The sequence below is a fragment of the Nuphar pumila genome, chromosome 17 (genome assembly GCF_984573655.1).
Source record: "Nuphar pumila chromosome 17, dmNupPumi1.hap1.1, whole genome shotgun sequence".
NCBI lineage: Eukaryota > Viridiplantae > Streptophyta > Magnoliopsida > Nymphaeales > Nymphaeaceae > Nuphar > Nuphar pumila.
In genome coordinates, this window is record NC_143265.1 from 71,522,212 (window position 1) to 71,547,146 (window position 24,935).

Below are 24,935 nucleotides of genomic sequence, written 5' to 3' on the forward strand. Positions count from 1 at the left end.
TTTGGACATAAAAGTAGGATTTTTTAAGTTATGAAATTTTGATGCTTTGGATCATGTTTTTTGGACATAAAAGTAGGATAAATTTTGAAACAAGTATTGAAGTTATTCCCTTGTTGATTTGTGAGAATTGTTACACCAGTCAAGAGCATTAGATGATTAAATCTTTTAAAATAAATTGATCAGATTGCTCTTGCCGATTGGCTAAAAGGGGTTATCTTTGTCATTAAGTATGCAAATTGGCCTGTATTCCTGAGTCCAGGTAGTATGTATCCTAATGTGGCTCTTATTCAAAGCAAATATGTTGGGTCCATTCATATTCAGGTCAGAATTGGGTAAATAGATAGTCATAACTCAGTATCTGGTCTGAATCAGCTCTAACCAACCTGTTTAACTTTACAGAAAATTTACAGAATTTGCCCATTTTAGAGAAACCGCATCATGGTTCATGAAATCAGATCCTAGCCAAGACCCTGAACTCTGCAGTGAGGCCCGTGTTAAATATGGACCCAGACCCATACCACACTATCAAGAGTTGGATAAACTGTCAATTCATTCATAACCCGACCATATCCAGCCCATTTGTTGATGCTTGGTGGAGTGGCAATAACACCAAAAGCAGGCTTGTCTAGATCTGGAATCCCTTCATCCATTTTTATCTGGATATTCATTTAGGGTGTGCATGTGTCAGTGATTGCGTGTGTATGTTGATCACGGTGGGTGGGTGCAGCCAGCGAATTGGTCATTGTGGGTGGGTGTGGCTGTTAAAACCTCAGGTGCTTGTGTGTGTGTGGGAAAGGGTTTGAGTCAGTCTTTTTAGGTAGGGGCTATGTGTGTTTTCATAGGTGTGTGCGGCTGGGGTTTGAGTCTCTGTGGGTAGGTCTCGTATGGGTTGGTGTGTTGTTTCTGTGTGTCACGGTGCTGTTGGTCTGTGCGTCACTGTGGTTGGCTGTCACTGTGTTTGGGTGAGTGCCTCCTGTGTGGGCGTCTAGGTGGGCAGAGATATTAAGGGTGTGGGAGGGACTATCATAGGGTTATCACGTTGGGAGTGGGCGTGTGCTTGTCTTCAGGTTTGTCTACAAGTGTTTTTCACCAACTAACAGCCTAGGACGCCGCAAGTTACATTTTCCGGGAATTGCTATCAGATCTGAACATTCTTTGGACCAGATGCATATTTTCAAGGAAGTCCACCTGATATTTCTCGGGAAACCTCTCTGTGAGGTTTTGGGTTTCGATATCCTGCTTTTGACTGCCTACGGAACTCCGTTGGCAGGGACCAGCAGGTAGTGTCTTTGGCAGATTTCCGCCTCATCTGGGAAGTGGACATCTTCTAAAGGGCTCTTCATCGTAAGTGGCCGGACTTTTCCCTTTGCCAGCTTTGGGATTCGTGCGAATGCCACTTCGGATACTGGCCCTTTTCCTTTTCTGCTCAATCTGGGTGAATCCGGCAGGGCATATCGATGGGGCCGTTACCGTTTGGTGCCGCTTCGGATGGACAGTGTTGGGTCAGCTTTGGTTTTAGACAGATTGAATTATTTCAGTCTGTCCGGCTTTGTCTCTAGAATGTATTGTGTTTCTTTTTACTGTTTTTTTGGCTTCTCTGTTTCTATTCGACAGCAAGTTATACCTCATCATTTGCTGTGTATTTGTATTAGTTTTATTTAATAATATATCTATCCTTTCTTTACAAAAAAACATGATCTTTGATTCCAAGGTAGTTGGCGACTGATCCATGGGTAAATTAATTCCCCAACTGGCAGATGCACAAGCTTTCTATGAAATGCACAACACATTTCAAGGGTAAAACTGAAGCATGATTCTCATCCCGAGGAGAGATGGCACTTCCTCAGCGAATTCAGACCGATAGCCCTTTGGAACTTCATGTATAGAGTCATCACCAAGGTTATGGTAGGGCCAATACCAGACTCCAGACACCCCTCACAGATAAGTGGGTGTGTCCAAGTTCCAAATATTGGGTAGTTTATTGCAATAGATGTCAAAACGAGAACAAAAAGAATATCTACACCGAGACATCAGCCCCTGAAATGCTGCTCAATCAATATACTTTCAATCTTAAGACACTAAATACCAAAACTTTCATAGAAACTGAAAGAAAAACTTTCAACACACTGCCAGTGAACATTAAACTATGAACATGGCTAGACAAAGTTAGCAAAATGAGGAATGCCATTTCATAATTTCTTCATCACGTTGGATATGAATATACAGAGAAAGTAAAGCATTCCATATATATAATGTCAGTGAAAGTGAAAAAATGAACATGGTCAGATGATGTCAGGACGATAAGGAATGCCAACTCATTGTTTCTTCATCAAACTAGATGCATATATACAATGAAGATAAAGCAGTTCTAGAGAGTAGTTTTGCAGGCTTTGAACTTTTACGTGAACCAGAATTTAGAGTCGTTTGCTTCTCCCTCCAACATCGTTCCAATGAACAGATGCAGTGTGAAATTATGGGGATTTCCCTGCATACGGTAAATACTCATTGGCAGACAGATACCATGAAAACCATGCTGCCACAAGTGGTTTGCAAATATCAAATTCATATTAACAATTTATTTGGCAAAACCCAAATACAGCCAGGAATATGGGCACAAAAACCCACTGACTCATGTAAAATTTCAGTAAGCTGACGACTGAAGACTGCCCTTGTCATCTTCTTCCCCAGACCGATGGATTACTTGTCCAGCTCTGACAAGGTCCTCTTCAGACCGATAGGGTCATTGTGAAGTGCAACACTAATGATCATCCAAGTATCTTTCAGCTATTGCAGCATGAAGCGCAGCACCGATTGGGAGTGCATCTTCATCAATCATAAAATAAGGAGAATGGCCAGAATGAGTTGAACCTAACGTCTCGTTCCTTATTCCTATGTAATAGAAGGCCGCTGGAATGACCTCAGAGTAGAAGGAGAAGTCTTCTGCCCCCATCATTGGAGGTACCACCTTATATTTCTCAGGGCCCACTATGTCACCAGCGACTTTCCTTACATGCTGATCCATACTGATGTCATTGACTGTGGGAGGATATATCAGTCCTTCTTTCTCAAAGAAATCCACAACAGCTGTGCATCTGTACACTTCAGCTTGCCCTACAATTACCTGTCAGACAACAGCTGCAGATAAGAGCATGCTCGCTAGAAATGGTAAGGATGAATACTTACCTTAAGAGCCAAGAAAAAGATACTCAGATAAATAAAACAGGTCTGCAATATTCCTCTATATTCACCTTTTCTATCCTGTGTAGGAGATTATAGAAGCTTTCACTAGAAAATGCCCTGAATGTACCACCTAAAACAACGGAGTCAGGTATGACGTTGAGGCTATCACCTCCTTCAAATGATGCCACTGACACAACCTGTGACCCAGATGCATGGAAAATCAGAAGTGTTGTGTGTTTCTTAATGGCAATTATGCTCACAAAATTGGTAAACAGGTACCAACATTATTTTGCTTGAACTTCAGTCCATATAGTTCATAATAAGTAGACCATAGGTTGATGCAAATAAATGAACTTGATATGTTGACAGTGATATAGTACATATTTTAATAAAAAAGTGGATCTACAGATTTTCATTTGATCCTACATTTTAAGAATAGCAATAACAAAATGATCTGGATTGAAGAACTGCCAACGTTGATCAAGATATAATATGCTAAACACTAGTGAAAGCAAAAGGCACTCCTCATCATGACTATTTCAAAGTTCTGAGAAGACAAATTAAGATCATTATTTTAGTCTGGTGAAAGGGTGGTTGTTGGGGAAAAGAGAGAGAGAGAGAGAGAGAGAGAGAGAGAGAGAGAATTTCTTTGCTTTTTGTTTGAAATGTGTAGCTAGCTTTATAGACAAATATCTTGAAGCATATTAAAATTACCCCATGCAAATGATGATGCCACACAAACCATACATGAAAATCCATGGTACGGACTAAATTGCCGAAACAATATCATAGCCATGCACATGACCTTCATTCATTGTTTTATATACATATGACTACACGGAGATTTCATCTGACTAGAACAGGCTGTCATGTAAGTGAACTTTGGCATAAATCTATGGTATATGAATCATTTGCATCTCTTAGTAACTTTCATCAAGAATTTCAAAGCCATATTTTCTTAACTTTGTTGGAGACAGGTTTCTCTTGGACTGCAGTTCTAGACATTCCACGATTTCTCCCATTATCTTCTCTAGCCATATATAGGATTTTCTTACCTCTCTAATGGAGATATTGACATCCAGTTATAGTTATCCTGTTTAGGCATAGAAAGAAAACTAGATTATCCTAAGCTTTTAATGAGAAGATCTATCAAACAGTTGAGAGGGTAGCATTTCAGCTTATCCACTATACCATTGCCATTGACACTTTCCTCTGCCATTGGAAACCTACGGTAGTGCTGCTCGTTTGACAGTGTCACAGATGCTCATTTATCCTCCAGACATGCCAAATGCAAGATGCAAAATGACAACAGCCATTTATGATCAACCAAGAGATCAGCCCTTTGTCAAGACTGCTATTGAGTTCTGACATGGATATTCATTGTCAGGAACCAAACATCCCAATACAGAATTCAAAGCATAAAATTAAATAGCTGAAAATGAAGTACTTACAAAATAATTAAGGTCAACTATTGACATAGTGACCAAAAGTTTCACTTAGAGCCTATGGAGACCAGGTATCAATCCTTGATCCCTCATTGCTGATTCCCCTCTTAGAATCATGAGAAGTTACTGTATCTGTAGTTGGCTAGTTCTGATTAGCTGCTTTGAGTGCCATCAATACTTTTTTATTTACCTGTTCACTAACCAGAAGGATTGGTTTTATAAGTACTGAAAGACTGTTCTTTCATTGGTCTCTTTTACATATTCAATTTTAAATTTTTAATTCAGTTATTCGACGTTTCTTTATTGTAATTTTTTTATTTTTTATGATCCCTTATGAGACTAATAAACTATGTTTCATAACTAATTTCCTTTTGTGTGTGTCTTGTTATAATGCTGGCTAAAATGATAATCCTAAGCATCAATCTTGAATAAGAGATATATGAAAACGAGTAGAAAGATTTGTGAAAAGAGCAAAGTGAAAACCTGCCACTTAAATTGTTGAAAATCAGTATATGGCATCAACATGAAGATAATGGTGTAAGAAGTCCAATTTTTCCATGTTGAGCCTTGCATATCAGAAAAATGTGTACAATCACTTTGTGGGCTTAAAAATTTCTCGAGGATATAATGTTACTCATTGTTAATATTTTATGTCAAAGGCATGCAATTAGATTGCAAGCATATGGATCAAAGTTTTCTCTTTTTTATTTATATAGATTGGCTGAAAGATGTTGATTTGAAGGCATTACGAGATGTGATGAAAGATACCAGACTGGAAAACTTATTTGATATGGAATTCAATGTGATGGGTGAAATGGAAATTTGTATGTAATAAAAATTATTGAACATTATTTTATGCTGGCATCCAAACAATCCACAAAGTAGAAAGAGGAAACAGAATTTATGGATTATGTTCCATGATGTGGATGGAATTTTGCTTTTATGATTTGCATGACACAAGATATGGCATATGCAGTTGGAATATGGAGTAGGTCTAAGATCAATCTCAAAATAAACAAACAGCTGCACACTACAATATTTATGAGGTAAAAGCTGTTACTCCATTAAAATTTAGCATTTAATTGGAAATACAGATTTCTTAATACCAACCATGAAGATGATCGTAATCAAACACTGATTACATCCTTTGTATTTCGACCTGCAATGGTCATATGTTGGGTTCAAAGCCCTAATAGGTAGAGCTGATGCAGATCACCAAAATCAAGTGGTGGTTACAAAAGCCTGACAAACTATGTCACAGGGATTCGGCCAGACAGGTGCCGCACCCGCGTCGACACAACGCAACGCGGGTGCGGCACCCGGTGCGGGGTGCGTCTTTGGTCCATTTTTTTGGATTTAAAAAAAAAAAATCTGCCTGATGAAATGGATTTGTCTGCCGAGAGACCAAAGGCAGCAAGGGCAACGCCCCTGCTTGATGGGAAAATCTGCGGCATCAGGGGCGTGCCCCTGCTTGCCGGGAAGACAAACGGCAGCAGGGGTGTGCCCTTGCTTGCTAGGAAGACCCACGGCATCAGGGGCGTGCCCCTGCATGTTGGGAAACTGGCTTTAGCAGGGGCGATTTCCCCTGCCAAAGACATATACAAGCGGTGGATAGAGAGGGCGGGAGGGCACGACAGAGAGCCGCCGGCCTCCTGTCGGCCCTCCGGCAAACAGAAGAGGAAAGAGATGAAGAAGAAAAGAAGGAGAGAAGACAGAGAGAGAGCATACCTGGAAGAGGAGGGGGCGGCGGCGGCGGCGCACGCAGGGAGCGAGAGAGGAGAGGAGGAGCGCAAGGGTGAGAGCCCTCCCTCCCCTCTGCGTTCCCTTTAAAGGGGTTCAGGGGAGCGTGAAACGGGAAACCCCAAAGGGGTTTCTCTTTTTAGCAGAAGGGGAAAAGGGAGGTGGGAGTGTGGCGCATGGGGGGAAGAAGAGGGTTAAAAAAAAAAACCTCGCCCCTCCATGTTTTAACCCTAACGGGCTGGCGGGTCTGGATCGGATCCGCCCTAGGTAAAAAAAAACTCTAAAAAAGGTGTGGGTTTTACACATTCACATAAATAGTGTTGCTCGAACAAGTAGGTAGCGACCAAGTCATATATATATATATATATATATATATATATATATATATATATATATATATATATATATATATAAAATTTGTTTTTGCCGCACCCCGCACCCAAGGTTTTTGAAAGTGCCGCACCCCCGCACCCACACCCATGTGACTTAGCTGACAAAGAAGAGTTGTTTCCTTTTCTGCTTAACGGAGAAAAGACAAACTGGTTTATTCATCTTTTATAACCTCGAAGTAATTTATTTAGCAAAGTGGTTCATCATTACATATTTAATGCCTGAATGAATGAAAAATCATCAGGATGTTATCATGGCCAAGATTTTGAAGTTTTAATGGTATATCTGTTAAATTATATCATCTTTCCTATATATATATATATATATATATATATATATATATATATATATATATATATATATATATATATATATATATATATATATATATATATATATATATATATATATATATATATATATATATATAGATTGAGACACATATACATATATATATATATATATATATATATATATATGTCTATGTGTCTATCTAAATATATATAGATATATATATATTATTTTTGTAATACCCACTAGGGGTAAAATAGTCATTTCCCTATAAACATGCATTTTCATTTTTCCTTTTCCTTTTTGTATTTTCTTTTTTTACTTTTTCTTTTTTATTTAATTGAGAGGGGTCCACATAGAGTCGTTGGACCCCTCCAACGGTCACAAATATAACCATTGGAGGGGCTCCAACGACTCTGTGGGAGCCCCTCCTTGGGTCCCATTTGTGTATAAATAAGGGGCAAAGCCCCATGTAATTCTGAAGCTTCTTTGAAGCTATTCTCAACAGATGCTCTATATTTTTTAGCTCTCTCTCTCACTTTGTGTTTGTTGCCACTTTGTGGCTTGTTGTATTCTTGCCCATTAGTGGCTCTTTGCTTGTGTGCTCATTTGCTAGTCACTTTGTGACATTAATCTTTCTCTTTTGCATTTCGTGACAATATCTTTCTTCACTGGGCAAATGAGTTTTTCTTATCTACTCAGTAACAGATCAATTTTTCAAGTTGGAAAAAATAATGCTAGAGTTGTAACCACACGTTTGGTGATTTTCTATCATCAACATTGTCAGGAAAAAGGGGACAAGAAGAAAGTTCATGTCTAGGCTTATGTTGGTTGTGTGTAAAAAAGGGAAGATTTTTGTCTAAACATGCTTAGATTCCTTAGTGAGACTCTGGAATCAAGTAGTGCGTCTAATTTGTTGAAAAATCATCACATACACACAACGTTGGTGTATTTCCATCTATTTGCTGAGTTTCCATGCTCCTGGCAATTGCCTTGCAACCCTAGACAATCCAACTTTACTACAGCACACATGGTTATCATCCAAAAAACTGACTGCTTCATTTTTATATTTGGTTAAATAAATTATCAAACAATCAACCAAAGAAAAAGCTTAGACCTAATTTTTATTATTTTCAGCTGTGAACTTCAGTACTGAGTTTTCTATGTGCAATATTTGGTCAACAATTTGTACCTGTTGACTTAATCAGAAAAATCTTTGCTGTGATATTATGTTACATAAACTATTAACGGAAAGAGAGAACAGAAAGATGAAGAAGTTTCCATTCCAATCAGATCATAATGTAAAAACTTTTTAAGAAGATTCATGGATAATATAGCCATGAATCACCAGATTTTAGGTTTTAGGTTTAATCAGATAATGAAAGAATTAGAATCTATGAAATTTGCACGACCTTCCTAAGTTTAGCTTCAGAATGGAACTTTCAACATCTATATTTTGCACGACTACAGTATTGAAGTGGTGTCTTACGCATCTGGCAGTGTAAGTTTTTGTAACATCATAGACCTGGTGGAAAACAGCAGATATGGAACTAACTTAAAATCAATAGAATAATGTATCCAAGAAGGAAACCTGTGCCTCCAAAGGATTTGCTTCACGAGACACAATGCTCTGCAAACTTATTACTGCAGAAGAAGCTGCCAGAACAGGGTCAATTGAATGATGAGGAATACCAGCATGACCTCCTTTCCCAGTTATCACTGCTCTGAAAAATCCACATCCAGCAAGTAGTGGTCCAGGTCTAGATCCGATTACAGCAGTAGGATAATTATGTGACACATGAACAGCAAATATAGCCTCCACATTTTCAAGTGCACCATCCTCTATCATGCGTTTAGCACCTATACCCGCTTCTTCAGCTGGCTGGAAAAGCAGCACAACAGTTCCCTGGAGTGAAACAGAAAATAAGAACTCCAATATAAGCTACTGCAAAGCAAGAAATAAAACTGCAATATCCTATTCTTAAGATTTAAAGTTTGTGAAGCATAGATATATTATTAGGGAATTCATGTATAGGCGCGTAACTTATGGAAAAATTATGTTTAACCTACTTTGTAAAACATTTCATATGGGTGCCTATCTTTTCAAGAAATTGCTCATAAAACTGTCTTAAAGTTACTTTTTCTACCACTTCACTCTGCTGTTTCTGTAAAATGACCCTTTAGCCATTTCTTTTCTTGAAATTACTGAATGTTACTTTTTGTAGTTGCCATGCGGTTAACCTCAAGTTACTTTTTCTATCATTTTGCTATGTTGTCTCTGTAAAATGACACTTTAGCCATTTCTTTTCTTTAAATGACTGAATGTTACTTTTTGTAGTTGTCATGCAGTTAACAACTTAACGTTAAATAAGTATCTTCAGCAAAGTTTGATTCTTTAAAATGACAGTTTAACCATTCTTTTCCTTAAATGACTGAGTGTCACTTTGTGTAGTTGCCAAACAGTTAAGAACAAATAGATAATTTTAGCAAGAAAAGTGACATAGGTGGTCATTTGAGCAATTGGTTGAAAACACAGGTGCCTATGTGAAAAGTTTCAATCAATAGGCGATTAAACATAATTTTCCCATAAGTTAGGCACTTATGTGTAAAAATCCCTATATTATTACAAATCTTTGTGTTTAGTTAAACATTTTTCAGGCCTAAGTGTTTGACTGGAATAGATAGAAATATAAGATGACAAAAACCAACCACAAGTAGATGGACAAGGCTTGAGGAGGAGGAGGTTAGAGAATACGTTAAAGTTACATTAATATAATCGCATAAAGAAAACTTATGATGTGTTTATGCAATTTAAGACCGTATGTATACTAGTCCAAACAATTTTGTACTAATGCAAAAAACGCAGTGGCCATTCTTCATGCCATCCAACATTTGTGGACATTTTAGTTACTGAGACATGAATGGTATGAGCCCATAAATTTAATAATTAAGTGAACAAAATCTCAGCCTTTTGTAGTTTGTACAACAAATAAAATATTGTGAGATCTATGTTTATTCTATCGAGAGTCTATTGAGTTTATTCAGATTCGAACAAAATAAGACTTTTTTAGCACAGTAAAATGGAGCAAGCCAGCAAATGTATCAAGTCCATATCCAGATATGCCAAAAAAAAAGTACAGGCATCTAAACTGCTTTTATGATTTACAAACCCGAAGCATTGTAGGCAATGCCAACACATCTAGCAAAACAATTAGTGTTTGGAAGAAAGAGAAGTGCAAATTAAAAAAAAAAAAGAGTAATGCTAATGTCTTGCAGAAAACCTGCAAATGATGTTCTCGTTTCTTCAATATATTTGCAGCCCCAAGAAGCATTGCAACATGTGCATCATGCCCACAAGCATGCATTTTGCCTGCAACCTTGCTTTTGTGCTCCCACTCAGCAGCCTCCTGCATCCATAAAGATAACTATAATGAGGCCTTACAATTGAACATCAAGCATTTAAAAGTAATTAGCATATACAGCACCATTATTTGGAAAGGACGGTCAACTCTTATAAGCATCAATCTGCAACCACTTAATAGAAACTTGTCGATGTTTGCAAATTCAAATGATAATAATTCTAATGAATAAGCATCAGTAAAGACCCTTCCTATACTATTTATGTAATGCATCTACCATAAATGGTTCATTTTAAAATGTAAAAATAAGAAAAGAAAGACATTGCAGTATAATTTTCACATGTACCATCTGTTTATCACACTGAAAGAGGAATTTCTGTAGAACTGTTACATTCTGCTGCAATTGTCACTGACAGAACAATCTCAATGGAACTTGACTGGTTAGGGTTCAACTCCATTTGCCAAAAAAGGGGTAACCTCTCTGGCAGCAAAAATAGATCACAACTTCACGTTAATGGGTGCCTCGCTTTGATGCAGCGAAAACAGATCACAACTTCACGTTAATGGGGACCACGCCGACCCGCCTTGATGCAGTAAGGGAGTCGACGTGATGCTGATTACCCAATGCACGGTTGTTCAACACGCCGTAACTCAATCACACAGTGAATCAAAAACTCAGATCAATGGGCCTGAGTAACGTGTTATTAAAAGATTGACAATGCTTATAGGAAAAGAAGAAACCATTAACTAATATGAGAATGACTGACAGTGATTGGAAAGGAAGCAATAATAAAAAAAAGGTATAATATCAATAGGCGTCAGACTGTAAATGAAAACAATAAAAAAATAAGGAAAAGAAAACTGCTGAAGAAAGGAAAACTGCGGCTATGCTTTCTGAAAATTCTCTCCCTCCTCACGAAACCCTACGCAGCTTATTTAAAGGGCTTCAGTTTGGATCTGGGTCCGGGTCTCAGGTCTGGTTCCCGGACTCGGGACCACTCCTGAGTGCTGCTGGATCTGGGGCATCCCGGCCTGTACTCTCTGTGCTCGTGGACGTCTCGGACCTGCTCTGCATCATTCTCCCCTGGTTGGGAAGAAGTCGGCTCTGACGACTTGTTGTCACCACGGTATGCATATAAATCAGACACATTGACGATAGGCAACATGTATCGATATTCCTGGACGATTCCAAATTAAAGCCTGTAGATTGGTTTTGAAATTTACCGTCTATACCATCTCTTATGGCACCCCATGGAAGCACAAGCTGAATTTTTGTCCCTCAAGCACGCGGTCCAAAGGGTTTAGCTAGAATCCCAACAATACAAGCATGCTTACCAAAAACTGGACCACCTGTTGAAAACTTCACTATATCTGCCTCGAATGCATAGTGGCTCTGCTCACCGTCCATAGAGAAATCCCCGTTCAGGATCTTGTTCCCAAAAGCAAACCCAAATGGCTGCAAAAGATCAATTATTGCTGGAATGTTCAATGTTCCGTAAAGAGGCCCGTCATTCCCCATTGCCGAAACCATAATAATATTATTTGTAGTCAACTCCCAAACCGTTTCGACCAATGGAAGGTCTAAGTAATAAGGTCAACCAATACGCAAATTTAAGACGTCCATATTTGTTGCAATGGCATAATTGAATGCATTAAGAAACCATGATGGATATGACACCATCTGCTGGATGGTCGCGCGGCCGACATCCCTACGCAGGCCCGCCTCAATGTCATTCGGTTGCACGTCGGGACCCTACAAGCCCAACCCACCTTGTGGCACGAGGCCAGGCCTGAGACAAGACTCAGCGTAACGCTGTGGTCCTGCAACTCGGGCCCAGCTTGCGATGCAATCGCAGAGACTCGCTGCCACTGCTGGGGTGCATTCGCACCTTGATGGTTCGGTTGGAGGGTACCTGGACATGGGCGACCCAGGGTCACTGTTGATTCGAGATGGAGGGAAGGTACCGGATGGGGAGAACTGTCGTAACCTGCATCCCTGTGCAAGGTTTCCTCAACGCCTTCTCGTCGCGTCGTGTGTTGGAGCATCATCGGGGCTGGATCGACGACGATAGTATCAACAGGGTTAATCGCGCGCGCCTAACTGATTCAATTGCACTGCGTGTGCATCCACCTTGGATTCAAGCGCATCCATCCGTGCTTCGACCCCATCCATGCGCTTCGACAGACCGGCTACCTCATTTTCTAGGCTTAGCATATCTTCCTGCATCTCTGTCAACTTGTTGAGTAGCCTCTTCATGATCTTCTCTTGTGCTTTTCCGCTCATAGGACCGTTCTTCGCTTCTTGCGTCATGTCGTTGACGAAGGAGGCGGGGCTGGGCTCTGATACCATTTTGATGCAGCGAAAACAGATCACAACTTCACGTTAATGGGTGCCTCGCTTTGATGCGGCGAAAACATATCACAACTTCACGTTAATGGGGACCACGCCGACTCGCCTTGATGCAGTAAGGGAGTCGACGTGATGCTGATTACCCAATGCACGGTGGTTCAGCACGTCGTAACTCAATCACACAGTGAATCAAAAACTCAGATCAATGGGCTTGAGTAACGTGTTATTAAAAGATTGACAATGCTTATAGGAAAAGAAGAAACCATTAACTAATATGAGAATGACTAACAGTGATTGGAAAGGAAGCAATAATAAAAAAAGGTATAATATCAATAGGCGTCAGACTGTAAAGGAAAACAATAAAAAAATAAGGAAAAGAAAATTGCTGAAGAAAGAAAAATTGCGGTTGTGCTTTCTGAAAATTTTCTCCCTCCTCACGAAACCCTAGGCAGCTTATTTAAAGGGCTTCAGTTTGGATCCGGGTCTATGTCACACGGACTCCGCTAAGGAGGTGCCGCACCCGAGTCGACACGCCCCGACACGGGTGCGGACTCGGGTGCGGCTTCGGACTCGGCCCGGACTCGGTCAACGCCGAGTCGGACTCGGTCAACGAGTCCAGGCCGAGTCCGTCCACATTTTGGACTCGGTCAACTTTGACCGAGTCCAAAAATGTCCCTAAAAAACTAATTTTTTATATTTTTTATTTAAAAATATATATATATAAAAAAGGCACTGTGACTGTGCAGTCTTTGCAGTGTGCACAGTCACAGACTGTGCACAGTCTGTGACTGTGCACAGTGCACAGTCTTTGCAGTGTGCACTGTGCACAGTCTGTGACTGTGCACAGTGCTGTGCCTGTGCACAGTGCACAGTGCTGTGCCTGTGCACAGTGCTGTGCCTGTGCACAGTGCTGTGCCTGTGCACAGTCACAGTCTGTGACTGTGCACAGACACCTGTGGCATTTTAAAAATAAAATAAAATAAAATTATATATATATATATATTTTTTTTTTTTTTGCCGAGTCCCCGTGTCCAAAAATTTTAAAATTGTGCCGCACCCGTGTCGCACCCGCACCCGCACCCGCACCCGCACCCATGTGACATAGATCCGGGTCCAGGTCTCAAGTCCGGTTCCCGGACTCGAGACCACTCCTGAGTGTTGCTGGATCTGAAGCATCCTGGCCTGTACTCTCTGTGCTCGTGGACGTCTCTCTCTCTCTCTCTCTCTCTCTCTCTCTCTCTCTCACACACACACACACACACACACACGAGTGTCTGTACACATGTCTTGGGATGTATATACATACATAATCTATATGTGTATGTATACTTATATAAGTCGGCATGAATGTGTGTGTGTATATATATATATATAGAGAGAGAGAGAGGTCATATATTCATATCTAGGGGCATGACATTTACATTATATGCTCCACTCACTTTCATCCTCATACCACACCCACAACCTAGAGCATAAGTATGTATAATGATACTCTAATATTAGTAACACACTATGTCACACGGACTCGGCTAAGGAGGTGCCGCACCCGAGTCGACACGCCCCGACACGGGTGCGGACTCGGGTGCGGCTTCGGACTCGGCCCGAACTCGGTCAACGCCGAGTCGGACTCGGTCAACGAGTCCAGGCCGAGTCCGTCCACATTTTGGACTCGGTCAACTTTGACCGAGTCCAAAAATGTCTCTAAAAAACTAATTTTTTATATTTTTTATTTAAAAAAAATATATAAAAAAGGCACTGTGACTGTGCAGTCTTTGCAGTGTGCACAGTCACAGACTGTGCACAGTGCACAGTCTTTGCAGTGTGCACTGTGCACAGTCTGTGACTGTGCACAGTCACAGTCTGTGACTGCACAGACACCTGTGGCATTTTAAAAATAAAATAAAATTATATATATATATATTTTTTTTTTTTTTGCCGAGTCCCCGTGTCCAAAAATTTTAAAATTGTGCCGCACCCGTGTCGCACCCGCACCCGCACCCGCACCCGCACCCATGTGACATAGGTAACACATTATACTGTTTATAAAGGTATGCAAGCTGGAGAAACCAGCCATTCCTGCACCGCAAAGTAGTACCCTTCTATCATACCACATAGTTCTAAAAAACTGGAAATATTGCATTTGGAACATTTCTGGAGTGTATGCAGGTTCTTTATTTTACTTAGGCATTTGTATCACTTGATCTCTTACTAAATTAAGGGGCCTATCGTTAAGAAATAATAGTTCTTCTTTACCTATCATGCATTCTCTAACAATCTACAATTCAGAAATTACAATATTCATTTAGACATTGTTATTTATCCTCTTTAAAATAATATTACAACATGGTAGCATCGTTGAACCTACTAAAATGGTAAATACACCAGATCAAATATATCCAAGGTTAGACGTAGTTTTTGGTGATCTGATGATCTTTGCAAACCAGTATGTGTACCACCATAAATTGTGATTTAGTACCATACGTCAAGCCTGGTTACCCAGCAGGATTCTAAAACAAACAAGGCTGTTATGCGGATGCTTGCTACATTTGAAACATTACAAAGCTTCCTCTGTCAGTTTCAAGGCTCACTTGAATATTTACAAAGGTTTCTCTCTCAGTTTCAGAATCTCAGCAGAAACAATCCCAACGACAAAGATATCCATAGAATATGGTAGGACGAGCTAGTTTTAGTGGTGCAAGAATCAAATCAATCTGGTCAGACATGCTAGATGGAGGCTGATGAGCTAGTTTTAGTGGGGCTAGAAACAAATCAACATACCCAGAGATGCTAGATAGAAACAATGCAATTGATTCTTAGCACCAAAAATCTGGCCTTCATCCAAACCAGAGTTGCCAATAGAGGAAGCGGGAGCGGGAAGCGATACGAGAAGCAGAAGCGGAAAGTGTGGGACGACTTAGAAGCGAACCAGGATTCGTCTCGGAAGCGACCTAGGAAGCAAACCGGAAGCGGCCTAAGAAGCGAGGAGGAAGTGAAAAAAGAGAAATAAAAATAGAAATACAAAAAAAAATGCAAAAAATGTAGGAAGTGCACTTCTCTTTTTTTTTATGCTTCCCAACGTGTTTCGAAAGCACAACGTTTTGCGCTTTTGAAACGCGCTTTGGGGAAGCGCGCTTCCCCAAAGCCTATGGTGGTTCCGGTAACTTTGATTAACTTTGATTCAAACGGCAGGCTACACAATCTAGTTGGAAAATCACAAGTGCAAGTTGTATCCACCTAATCTGACCTCAGAGATGTGTTCAATGTGTTTTGTTAGTTAGGAAATGCACCTTAGATCATATTTTTTGGACGTAAAAATATGATGTTTTTATTCATCAAATTTTGGCACATTGTCGGTTGTTGATTTTTGAAGCCCTTGAAAAAACTGCTTACATGTTGCAAATACATGATCCAAAACCTAGTTTTTGCTAAACAAATTATGTAGATCACATCTGTAAGGTTAGATCAGCAAAAAATTGCAAAAAAGTTGAAAAAAGGTGTTTTCTACTAGATTGTGTGTACAAGGACTGTAGCAAATATTTATTATATGTATATATATATAGAGAGAGAGAGAGAGAAATGTGTAGCTTCCAAAGCATTTATCTCACAAACCATCCCAAACCCCTTTAGAAAACATATTTGCATGTGTTTTTTACTTAATTTAAACCCATAGATGTGATCTCTATGTTTTATTTAGTAGAAAACATGTATTAGTTTAAACATTTCATGTTTAGATGTGTTTTTAACTAAACAAAAAAAAATCAATGATTTATATTACACCAAAAACTAGATTAACTAAAAATCTAAAGTTCTTGTCAAATTGATTTGATCCAAAGCATGGCTTTTAGTGAATAGGTAACGATAAAGATATCTACAAGTTTAAATTAAGCAGAAAAATGCATTTAAGTACGCTTTTTGAAGGGGTCTGGGATAGTTCGAGAGATAAATGATATGGACGCTACACATCTCTCTCTCTCTCTCTCTCTCTCTCTCTCTATATATATATATATATATATATATAGTAATGATAAGGTGCTCCCAAAACCTATTCCCACCTAATAGAAGCTTTAAATTTTCAAAATTCTTCAACATATATATAGGGGAAACTGAAATATGTAAACCAGCAAAATATGTAAACTAGTATGAACCAAGATTTTCATAGGGTTTTTTTGCAAATCTAACCCTGCAAATGCATTTGGCATGGTCCATTTGCTTGGAATTGACTATTGGATCATCGTAATCGGATCAAGAAATGTGATTTTGTATGCTTGACTATTTACAAAAATTTTGAGCCATTGATCTTCAAGCCTTAAAAGATCCTTCTTATACATCGTAATCGGATGATCTCAAAGTCTGTTTCTATAAAACCAAGCATCTAGATCGCATCCTTACTGTGAAATTTTAGAAAAAAATAAATAAAACTTATGAAAATCTCGATGCATACCAATTTACATATTTTGTTGGTTTACATATTCCGTATATAATATAATGTGTGTGTGTGCTACAGTCATTTGTACAGTATAAAACACTTTTTTTACATTTTTTCCACTTTTTTTTGTGGATCTAACTTTATAGATGTGATTTACACGAGGTAATGTTTGCTATCCTTGTGGGTAAGGAACCACTCTGTGAGAAAATGTAATATTTTTTTTTCAGTTTTTTACACATCTGACCCTCCCGATGTGATCTAGATATAAGTTTAGTAGAAACTGACCTTTGGATCATGTCTTTTTGAAGTATATGTCAGACTTTATGAGGGTTGAAAAGCAACAGCCTACAATGTACCAAATTTTTAAACTTCAAAAAAAACATATTTTTACTTCGAAAAACTGTGATCCAAGGGTAAATTCCTACTATTTTGATCCTCTTGAACATATACATGAGGTGAGATTTGGTCAAAGCAACCTCCTTCTATGAGTTCCAACTAGGGGGGTTCTTACCCACGAGGGTAGCAAATGTTATCCTGATTTACACAGCGTTTTTAGGAAAAAACAGATTTTGGACCATGTTTTAGCAACATGTAAGTTGGTTTTTCAAGGGCTTCAAAAATTAATGGTTCACAATGTAGGAAAATTTCATGACTAAAAAAAATAATATTTTTACATGAAAAAAGATGACTCAAACCAAGGTTGTCAGACTAGGAAGCGGAAGCAGAAGCAGAAAACGATACGGGAAGCAGAAGCGATGCATTTTAAAATGCATAGGAAACGCGAAGCGAGGAATAAAAAAAACAATATAAGAATTGAATAGGAATCAAAATGGAATGCAAAAAAAACTAAAATAAAAGCAATTATTCTTATATTTTATTATTTTTTAATGTAGAATTTAATTTTTAACAACAACTAGGCCTTCATCCCAAAACAATTGGGGTCAGAATTTAATTTTTAACAAAATCTAAAAATGATGACTGTTAATTTAGAGAAAGTAGATGAAAGTGAGTAAGAAGCATGAGAGAAAACACATAAAAAACATGAAAAGTAGAGTGACAGAAGATAAGAATAGATGAAACATGTGAAAAGCATAGGAGAAGCGTGGGAGAATCGAAATTCTCATGAAGTTTCTGAAGTAAAGAGAGATTCTCATGAAGTTTCTGAAGTGAGGAGTATCGCTATTCTTAAGCAAGTTTCTGGGAAGTGGGCTTTCCGCTTATCTAAGAAGCTCGCCGTATCTCTGACTCAAACATCTATGAATCAGATTGAATGGATACAACTTGCACATGTGAATTTCCAACTAGATTGTACATACAGTAGACAGTAGCAACTATATATCATATATATGTGTCTGTGTGTGCGTGTGTGCGCCACAAATCTCATTCTTGGGAATCATTCATCAAGGAAAGTTTAGCAAGATATTTTCCCAAATCCGCACAAAATCTCAACATATCTAGAAATAAAAGGAAATGATCTTTAAAAAGGGTAAAATCCAAATATTAAAGATAAAAATCGAGGTAAAATCAATAAAATATTGAAATATTGCGAAAAGGGCAACAAATTGATTTTTTTGTGATCTTAAGGGAATTCTCCCCTTTTGTAGATCAAAATAAAGATTTTGTCGTTATCTTAAATTTATCGTGATAATTTCATTTTTCTTAGAAGATGACAATCTCTCTCTCTCTCTCTCTCTCTCTCTCTCTCTCTCTCTCTCTCTCTCTCTCTCTCTCTCTCTCTCTCTCTCTCTCACACACACACACACACACACACACACACACGCACACACAGGGGGCAACATTCTCATAATCAGCACGAAGAGCGACGGGACGAAGCTCACCTGAATCGGCAAAGCATCCATGTCCGCCCTGAGGGCGACGAACGGCGGGCCTCCAGTCCCGATGGTCGCGACGACGCCGGTCTCCGCCAGCGGCCACCGGTAGCCCACTCCCATCCCGTTGAGCTCCTCCCTGATGATCCTGCTCGTCTCGAACTCCTCATACGCGAGCTCCGGGTTCTCATGGATCCTCCGCCGGATCCCCTTGATCCACCGCACCGTCTCCGGCTGCTGCGCGAGCGACAGGATCTCCCGCGCGTAGTCGCCCTTCCCACTGTTCCCCAAATCGGAGGCCGGGTCCCTCCGGAAACTGCAATTCCGGTCGATCTCGTCTGCGGAGAGCCCAAATTCCGCGCTCTGCGAGAGGAGGAAGAGGGCGTAGAACAAGAAGATCGCCATAGATGAGAAGATCGGAGAGGTGGTGAGTGGACCGTCGACGGTGCGTTGGCTTAAATAGAAAGGAGAAAGAGTGCGGTGCAGGGATTCTCCGATTAGGAAAGAAAAGTAAGACCACTCACCTTTTCCTCGTGCGTGAATTCATGGGAAGAAGGAGATGTTCCGCATCCTCTCCTCGCGTCACCGTCACGGGAATCCGCTACCACGTGAAAAATTCGGACTGCCAAGATTCGTCCTCACCGAGCCATTAACTGCGCGCGCTCCTGTTTTGCTCTCCTTTCCTTTTCTGCTGCTCGCTGCTCAGCTCCTCCTCCTCCTCCACTTTTTTTATTCTCTTTTCCCCCAAGATTTTAGTTTACCTACCATCATTTTCGTTTATTTCTGAAAAACCCCACTCCTTAATAGATATTGCATCTTGCCTCGCCGTTTATTCGTCAACCGAACAATTACGTAGATGGCGCTATAATCTTCAGCACAATACCATAACTGACCCAACCCAAACTAGAAAAACACAGAATGTTGTGAAAAGTGAGTGCCGTCTAAATCTTTGCCAGTTCACCAGTTTATTTCTTGGTCTGCATTGCAATCGCATCAAGAAACCATAGTTTAGCAGGATCCCGTGGAAACTGGAAAGCTTGATGTGAAAATGCTTTTTCCTAAGAGGGCGTGCATTTGCGTTTTCATATGAAATCATTCGTTTTGATATGAAAAAAGCAAGCCCCACCTGAGCTTCACTAGGAAAGTGTTTGTTTCACCCGTTGTGGTGCAATATAGCCCCACTTTGATACCAAAATGGGTCGTTTTCTCACCAACCCTGGTGAGACAAAAAAAGTATTGTTGGACCTCGTTTGTTTCCTTTTCATATAAAGGAAAGGCTTTACATTGGAATGTTCACTGATTTTTAAAAAGTACTACAAGCTCATGTGAAAGTTTTCTATGGGAGAAGTATCAATAGATTTACTTATCAAAATTGGTTGGTGGAGAGGTGTCAATGGTTTTATTTATCAAAATTGGTTGGTGGTAGGAAAAATTGGGGTTCACTTCTGTCAGCTTGACACTTTTCCATGATGATTTTGATGTTTGCTTTATTCATGATAGAAAAAGATGGCATCAGGTTGTCAACTCAGCATTCTTCCATGTAAATTGCATATGAAACAAAGGAGGTCTTAAAAAGAAGTTTGTCTCACATTGTGAATAGGGCCGTTTTGGCTGAAAGAGCTTTTCAAAAAAGTATAATTTTTTACCAGAAATATTTTTACATAAGGGTGGTGGAGGAATGTTAATTACCAAGATAAAATTTATTTTTACACTCCCCACCACCCTTCATCTCACCACCACCACCACCACCCTCTTTCTCTTCTTTCATTTTTTCATATTTTTCCACTCTATTTTTCTCATGTTAAACAAACAAATGAAAAACTTTCTTTTGGAGAACTCATATCAAAAATTCTCATTGGCAAAACTTTCTTTTTCTAAATTTTTTTTTTCTCTTCTAAACTTGCCCTGAATAAAAGAGGAGAGATTGGGGTTGGGGTTCACGAAAAGATATATTCAAAAGCTAGTAAATTCAAAAGATACTGATAAAGATGTATGCTGTTTGTAACGGTAAAATGTGAATTTGAGCCATGGCCTAACGTCATTCATATGGAAGTTTAACTCAAGGTCCTTGATAATTTCCTCAAAAAGTCAATTCCTTGTTTGGGTTTCTGAAAATATGGGTCTCTGTTTGAAATTTTGGGGTTAAAGATGGGTCTCTGTATCGAATATTCCCGTATCTTTGTTAAATTAAAAAGGACAATGAGAGATTTAGTCTGGCTCGTCCGGTCATGATTAGTGTGTGTGAACTATATTTAGAGCCAAGGAGAGTTTTCCTTTTGGATTTTTAAACAAAAATGACACCAAATCTGACAAGGGAATATTGATATTCTTTCTTTAAATATGCAGTTTTCTAATCTGACAAGGGAATATTGATATTCTTTCTTTAAATGCAGTTGTCTTCTGTTTGGGAGAGAAATAATTTATTATTGTCTTCCTTGGAATATATTATTTAACAGTCGTTCTCTTCTTGATTTATTATTCTCTTTCCTGCTTTTTATTTTTTTTAATGTTTTTCATGTGTGGAGATTTACTAAATCATCCAGTCAGAGTTTTGTAGCTGCACGAAAATGTTGGTAGTCCAATACTGATACGTAGGGTGTCAATGGGTCGGGTTTGGTTTGGATCCAGGTGAAATCAGACTTGAATCAGATTTTTTGGTATGGTATCAGATCCAAACCTGGGTCTAATCGGGTCTACCATAAGAAAAACCATAACAGGACCCAATAAAAACTACATGAACCAGACACGGACCATACCTGGTAAAATAATATTTTTTAACATTTTTACATTGAAAATTTATGGGTCATAATCGAAACTCGGGTCAGGCCCCGGTCTGCTATAAAATTTCATAAACTATACCCGGGTCTTAATCAGGTCTTCTTATTTGTCACCATACCCAGACTCTATAGGGTTTGGTCCGGGTAAACCTAACCCGTTGACACCCCTACTGATGCATATGGGTCAAGCTAGATATACATAAATCTCAAATAGGCCATTTTTTATATGCAGGGCGTTGCATGCTTAGTATGCAGCTCTGCTACTGTTCACTATCTATCTCAACATTTCCCAAGATGGATAATGCACCCATCTCAAAAAAATGCCAAGATAGGCGCTGCATTCCCACAATGCAGCGAATCTGCATATAATGTGAAGTCAATCACAAATCCTCTCAGATTTAATAATAAAGGTATTCAAATGCACCCTGAATGGCTTTTGCTGGATATATGCTTGAGCCCAAATCCTGAGCTTACCCCGTCACAGGCCAAGCCTTTTGATTGCCAAGTAGTGATGCAAATATAATATCTGACATTATTCTAAAATATGGATCTTAAAATAAGATCCAAATATTTACAAGGTTGTGATTTAAATTTAAATTCTGATGGGTAATGCCAATTGGATAGGGATGTTAATGAATCGATTTTTATTCAATATTTAACAGAATTTAATTCCTTTTAGTTACATTTCTTTTTGAAAGGCTAGCCAGGGTTAGGCAGACCCCTACCAGTTATGCAACGATACCATTGGAATTTGAACTTGCAACATCCCAACACAAGGTGACGTACAATAGCTGCTCCTACCCGACTAGCTGGTTTCATGCGCCCTAAGATGATTGGTAAATTATCTTTCAAACAGGGATGCAAACGGTTCGGTCTGAAACAACTAAATTCATGGGGATTCACATCAGAATCAGATCCCAAACAGCTAAAAGTTGCAAAAACCCTAATCCTTGATCTGTCGTTTAAGTTGAAAGATGACAAGAATTGATACCTGAAGCAGTGTGACAAATATTCCGAGATTGATTAAAACCTCGTGACAATATCACAAGAAATTACAAAGTTTTAAACTTTATAATTTCTCATAATATTTTGAAAATATCATGATTTTTTCATAGAAACATAAATATCACGTTTTAAATGCAATATTTACTTTTTTTATAGAATATTTTATCTAAAAACGTGTAGTTTTTAGTTTTAAATATTTTTATTTTATATTTCTTTATAAAATTGTATTTTCTTATATTTTTATTTATTTTTATTCACAATATTTTGCTGAAAATGCAAGTTTCTTAAAAAAAAAAAAACAATTCTCGTGAGTTTTTAGCTGTCGATATTTTGCGGTTTGAACCTATGACGTGAGGTGTGTGCATCCTTTACTGCAAAGCGTAGTAGGACTAGGGATGGCAGTGGGGCGGGGCGGGGGACAAGGTCTCCACCCCCGCCCCGCCTCAAGATTTTATCCTCCACCCCCGCCTCCATCCCCGGCGGGGATGGATTTTATCCTCCACCCCCCCCCCCTTCATCCCCGTTTCATGTCCTCCATCCCCGGTTCAAACGGGGATGAGGCAGGGCGGGGATATTGCAGGGAAAAGTGGTAGGGGCGGGGATGAGGCGGGGATCGTGGTGGGGACGGGGCGGGGCGGGGAAAAGTGCACGCCACCTCTACCCCCGGACGGGGATGGATTTTAACCTTCATCCCTGCCTCCATCCCCATTTCATACCCTTCATCCCGGGTCCAAACGTGGCGAGGCCGGGCGGGCCCGCTTTCCCCGGTCCACTGCCATCCTTAAGTAGGATCCCTGGTGGATGACGGTAGAGGGATTATTTAAAGCCACTCATAGGTATAGGTCGGCAGGACCTAGTAGATAGGTCGTAGATGTCCTAATTCAACACCTGTTTTCCGTGTAATAAAACCATTTGCCGACTTGCCTAACTAAGAAAAAAATACATAAAAAAAAATAAGGATAATATGACATCCTAAAGCTGCTATTTTTTATGATATTTATATTGAGAAACCGTCCTCAGTAACAGAGACATAGCTTTATTGGCTCTGCCTGTCGTATTTAAGACCACTGTTGTGGGAGGGTATTAGCCCTTGCCCAGTCAAACTGTTGGTGAAATTAGCAATCTCACTCATTGTTTACGATCACAAACCCCCCACCTCTTTGTGGGTCTCACTTGTGTACTGAGCTCTATAGTAAAAAGAAGTGGGGCTTGTGGTTGTAGAGGCTGGGTGAGATTGCTTAGAGTTTGAGTGTTGGACAGGATCCGCTCTCTCAAAAAAGTTGACACGTTTTTGCTTAGTCAAAAAGTGACGTTCATAGGATTTAAACCTAGACCGTCTGCCTAGGCCTCATCCGACTACGCCAAACCCCTTTAGGGCCTGACTACTTTATTTTGCATTTTTTTTATTTTATTTTTTTAATCAAATGAGATAGATGAAAGTTACATAGCAGTCGACACCCTTTTCTCATAAAACTTGACACATGGGTTAGAGGTGGGGTATAAAACCCATAAATTTTTGATATTTTATAAAAAATAATATTGAATTAGAACTAAAACATTATTTGAGATTAAGGTGAGAACTTATTTATGATTTAAATATTTATTAGGATTCAGAATAAATTTTCAGTAAAGAATTTATTCTGAATCGACATTTCAATTTTTAATCAAGTTTGAATTTGAATTCGGATTTAATAAATATGTCTCAAATATTATAATTAGATTTGACTTTGATTCAAATCTAAATTAAGACTTAATCAAATATTAATTCAAGTTTAAAAAATATAATAAATTATATTTTTTAATCTATAATTTTAAATTAATTATACTTTAAATGTAGTAATTATCAATTTGAATCAAACCAAATACAAGTACACTAGAAGGGGATAATTTTTTCTCATGATTAGATTGGATTTTCTAAATCTAATAAAATCTCCAAATATTTCTTAAATCCAAGTGAATCTTATGTGAATCTACAAAATATCTTCTAGAGGCTAAAATATTTATCTTAAATAGGTCTTCATAATAGGGTCAAGGGTTATGCTTGAGAGAAAATTGTTGAAGAATTGAGATGATCTAATATCAACCCTTTATTCCTTGTAATTAATCTTAGCCATCCATTTAAAAAGTAATCATTACCTTCCCC

The 24,935-nt window shown here is 39.0% G+C and overlaps 1 protein-coding gene across 2 annotated transcripts; it reads right to left on the minus strand.

The window, feature by feature from the left end:
- Nucleotides 1–2,070: 2,070 nt before the first annotated feature.
- LOC149812176 (IAA-amino acid hydrolase ILR1-like 6) lies at nucleotides 2,071–19,437 on the minus strand. 2 transcript variants are annotated; one of them, XM_089993617.1, is made up of 5 exons: nucleotides 19,020–19,437; nucleotides 10,328–10,453; nucleotides 8,638–8,952; nucleotides 3,249–3,377; nucleotides 2,071–3,121 (listed from the first exon to the last, which is right to left on the minus strand). In XM_089993617.1, exons 1-5 carry the CDS (start codon nucleotides 19,413–19,415, stop codon nucleotides 2,759–2,761), a joined length of 1,329 nt encoding a protein of 442 aa, XP_089849743.1. In that variant the 5' UTR covers nucleotides 19,416–19,437; the 3' UTR covers nucleotides 2,071–2,758. The 2 variants fall into 2 exon arrangements, with proteins under 2 accessions (XP_089849743.1, XP_089849742.1); XM_089993616.1 differs by having other exon boundaries at nucleotides 10,328–10,471.
- Between the last annotated feature and the right edge of the window lie 5,498 nt (nucleotides 19,438–24,935).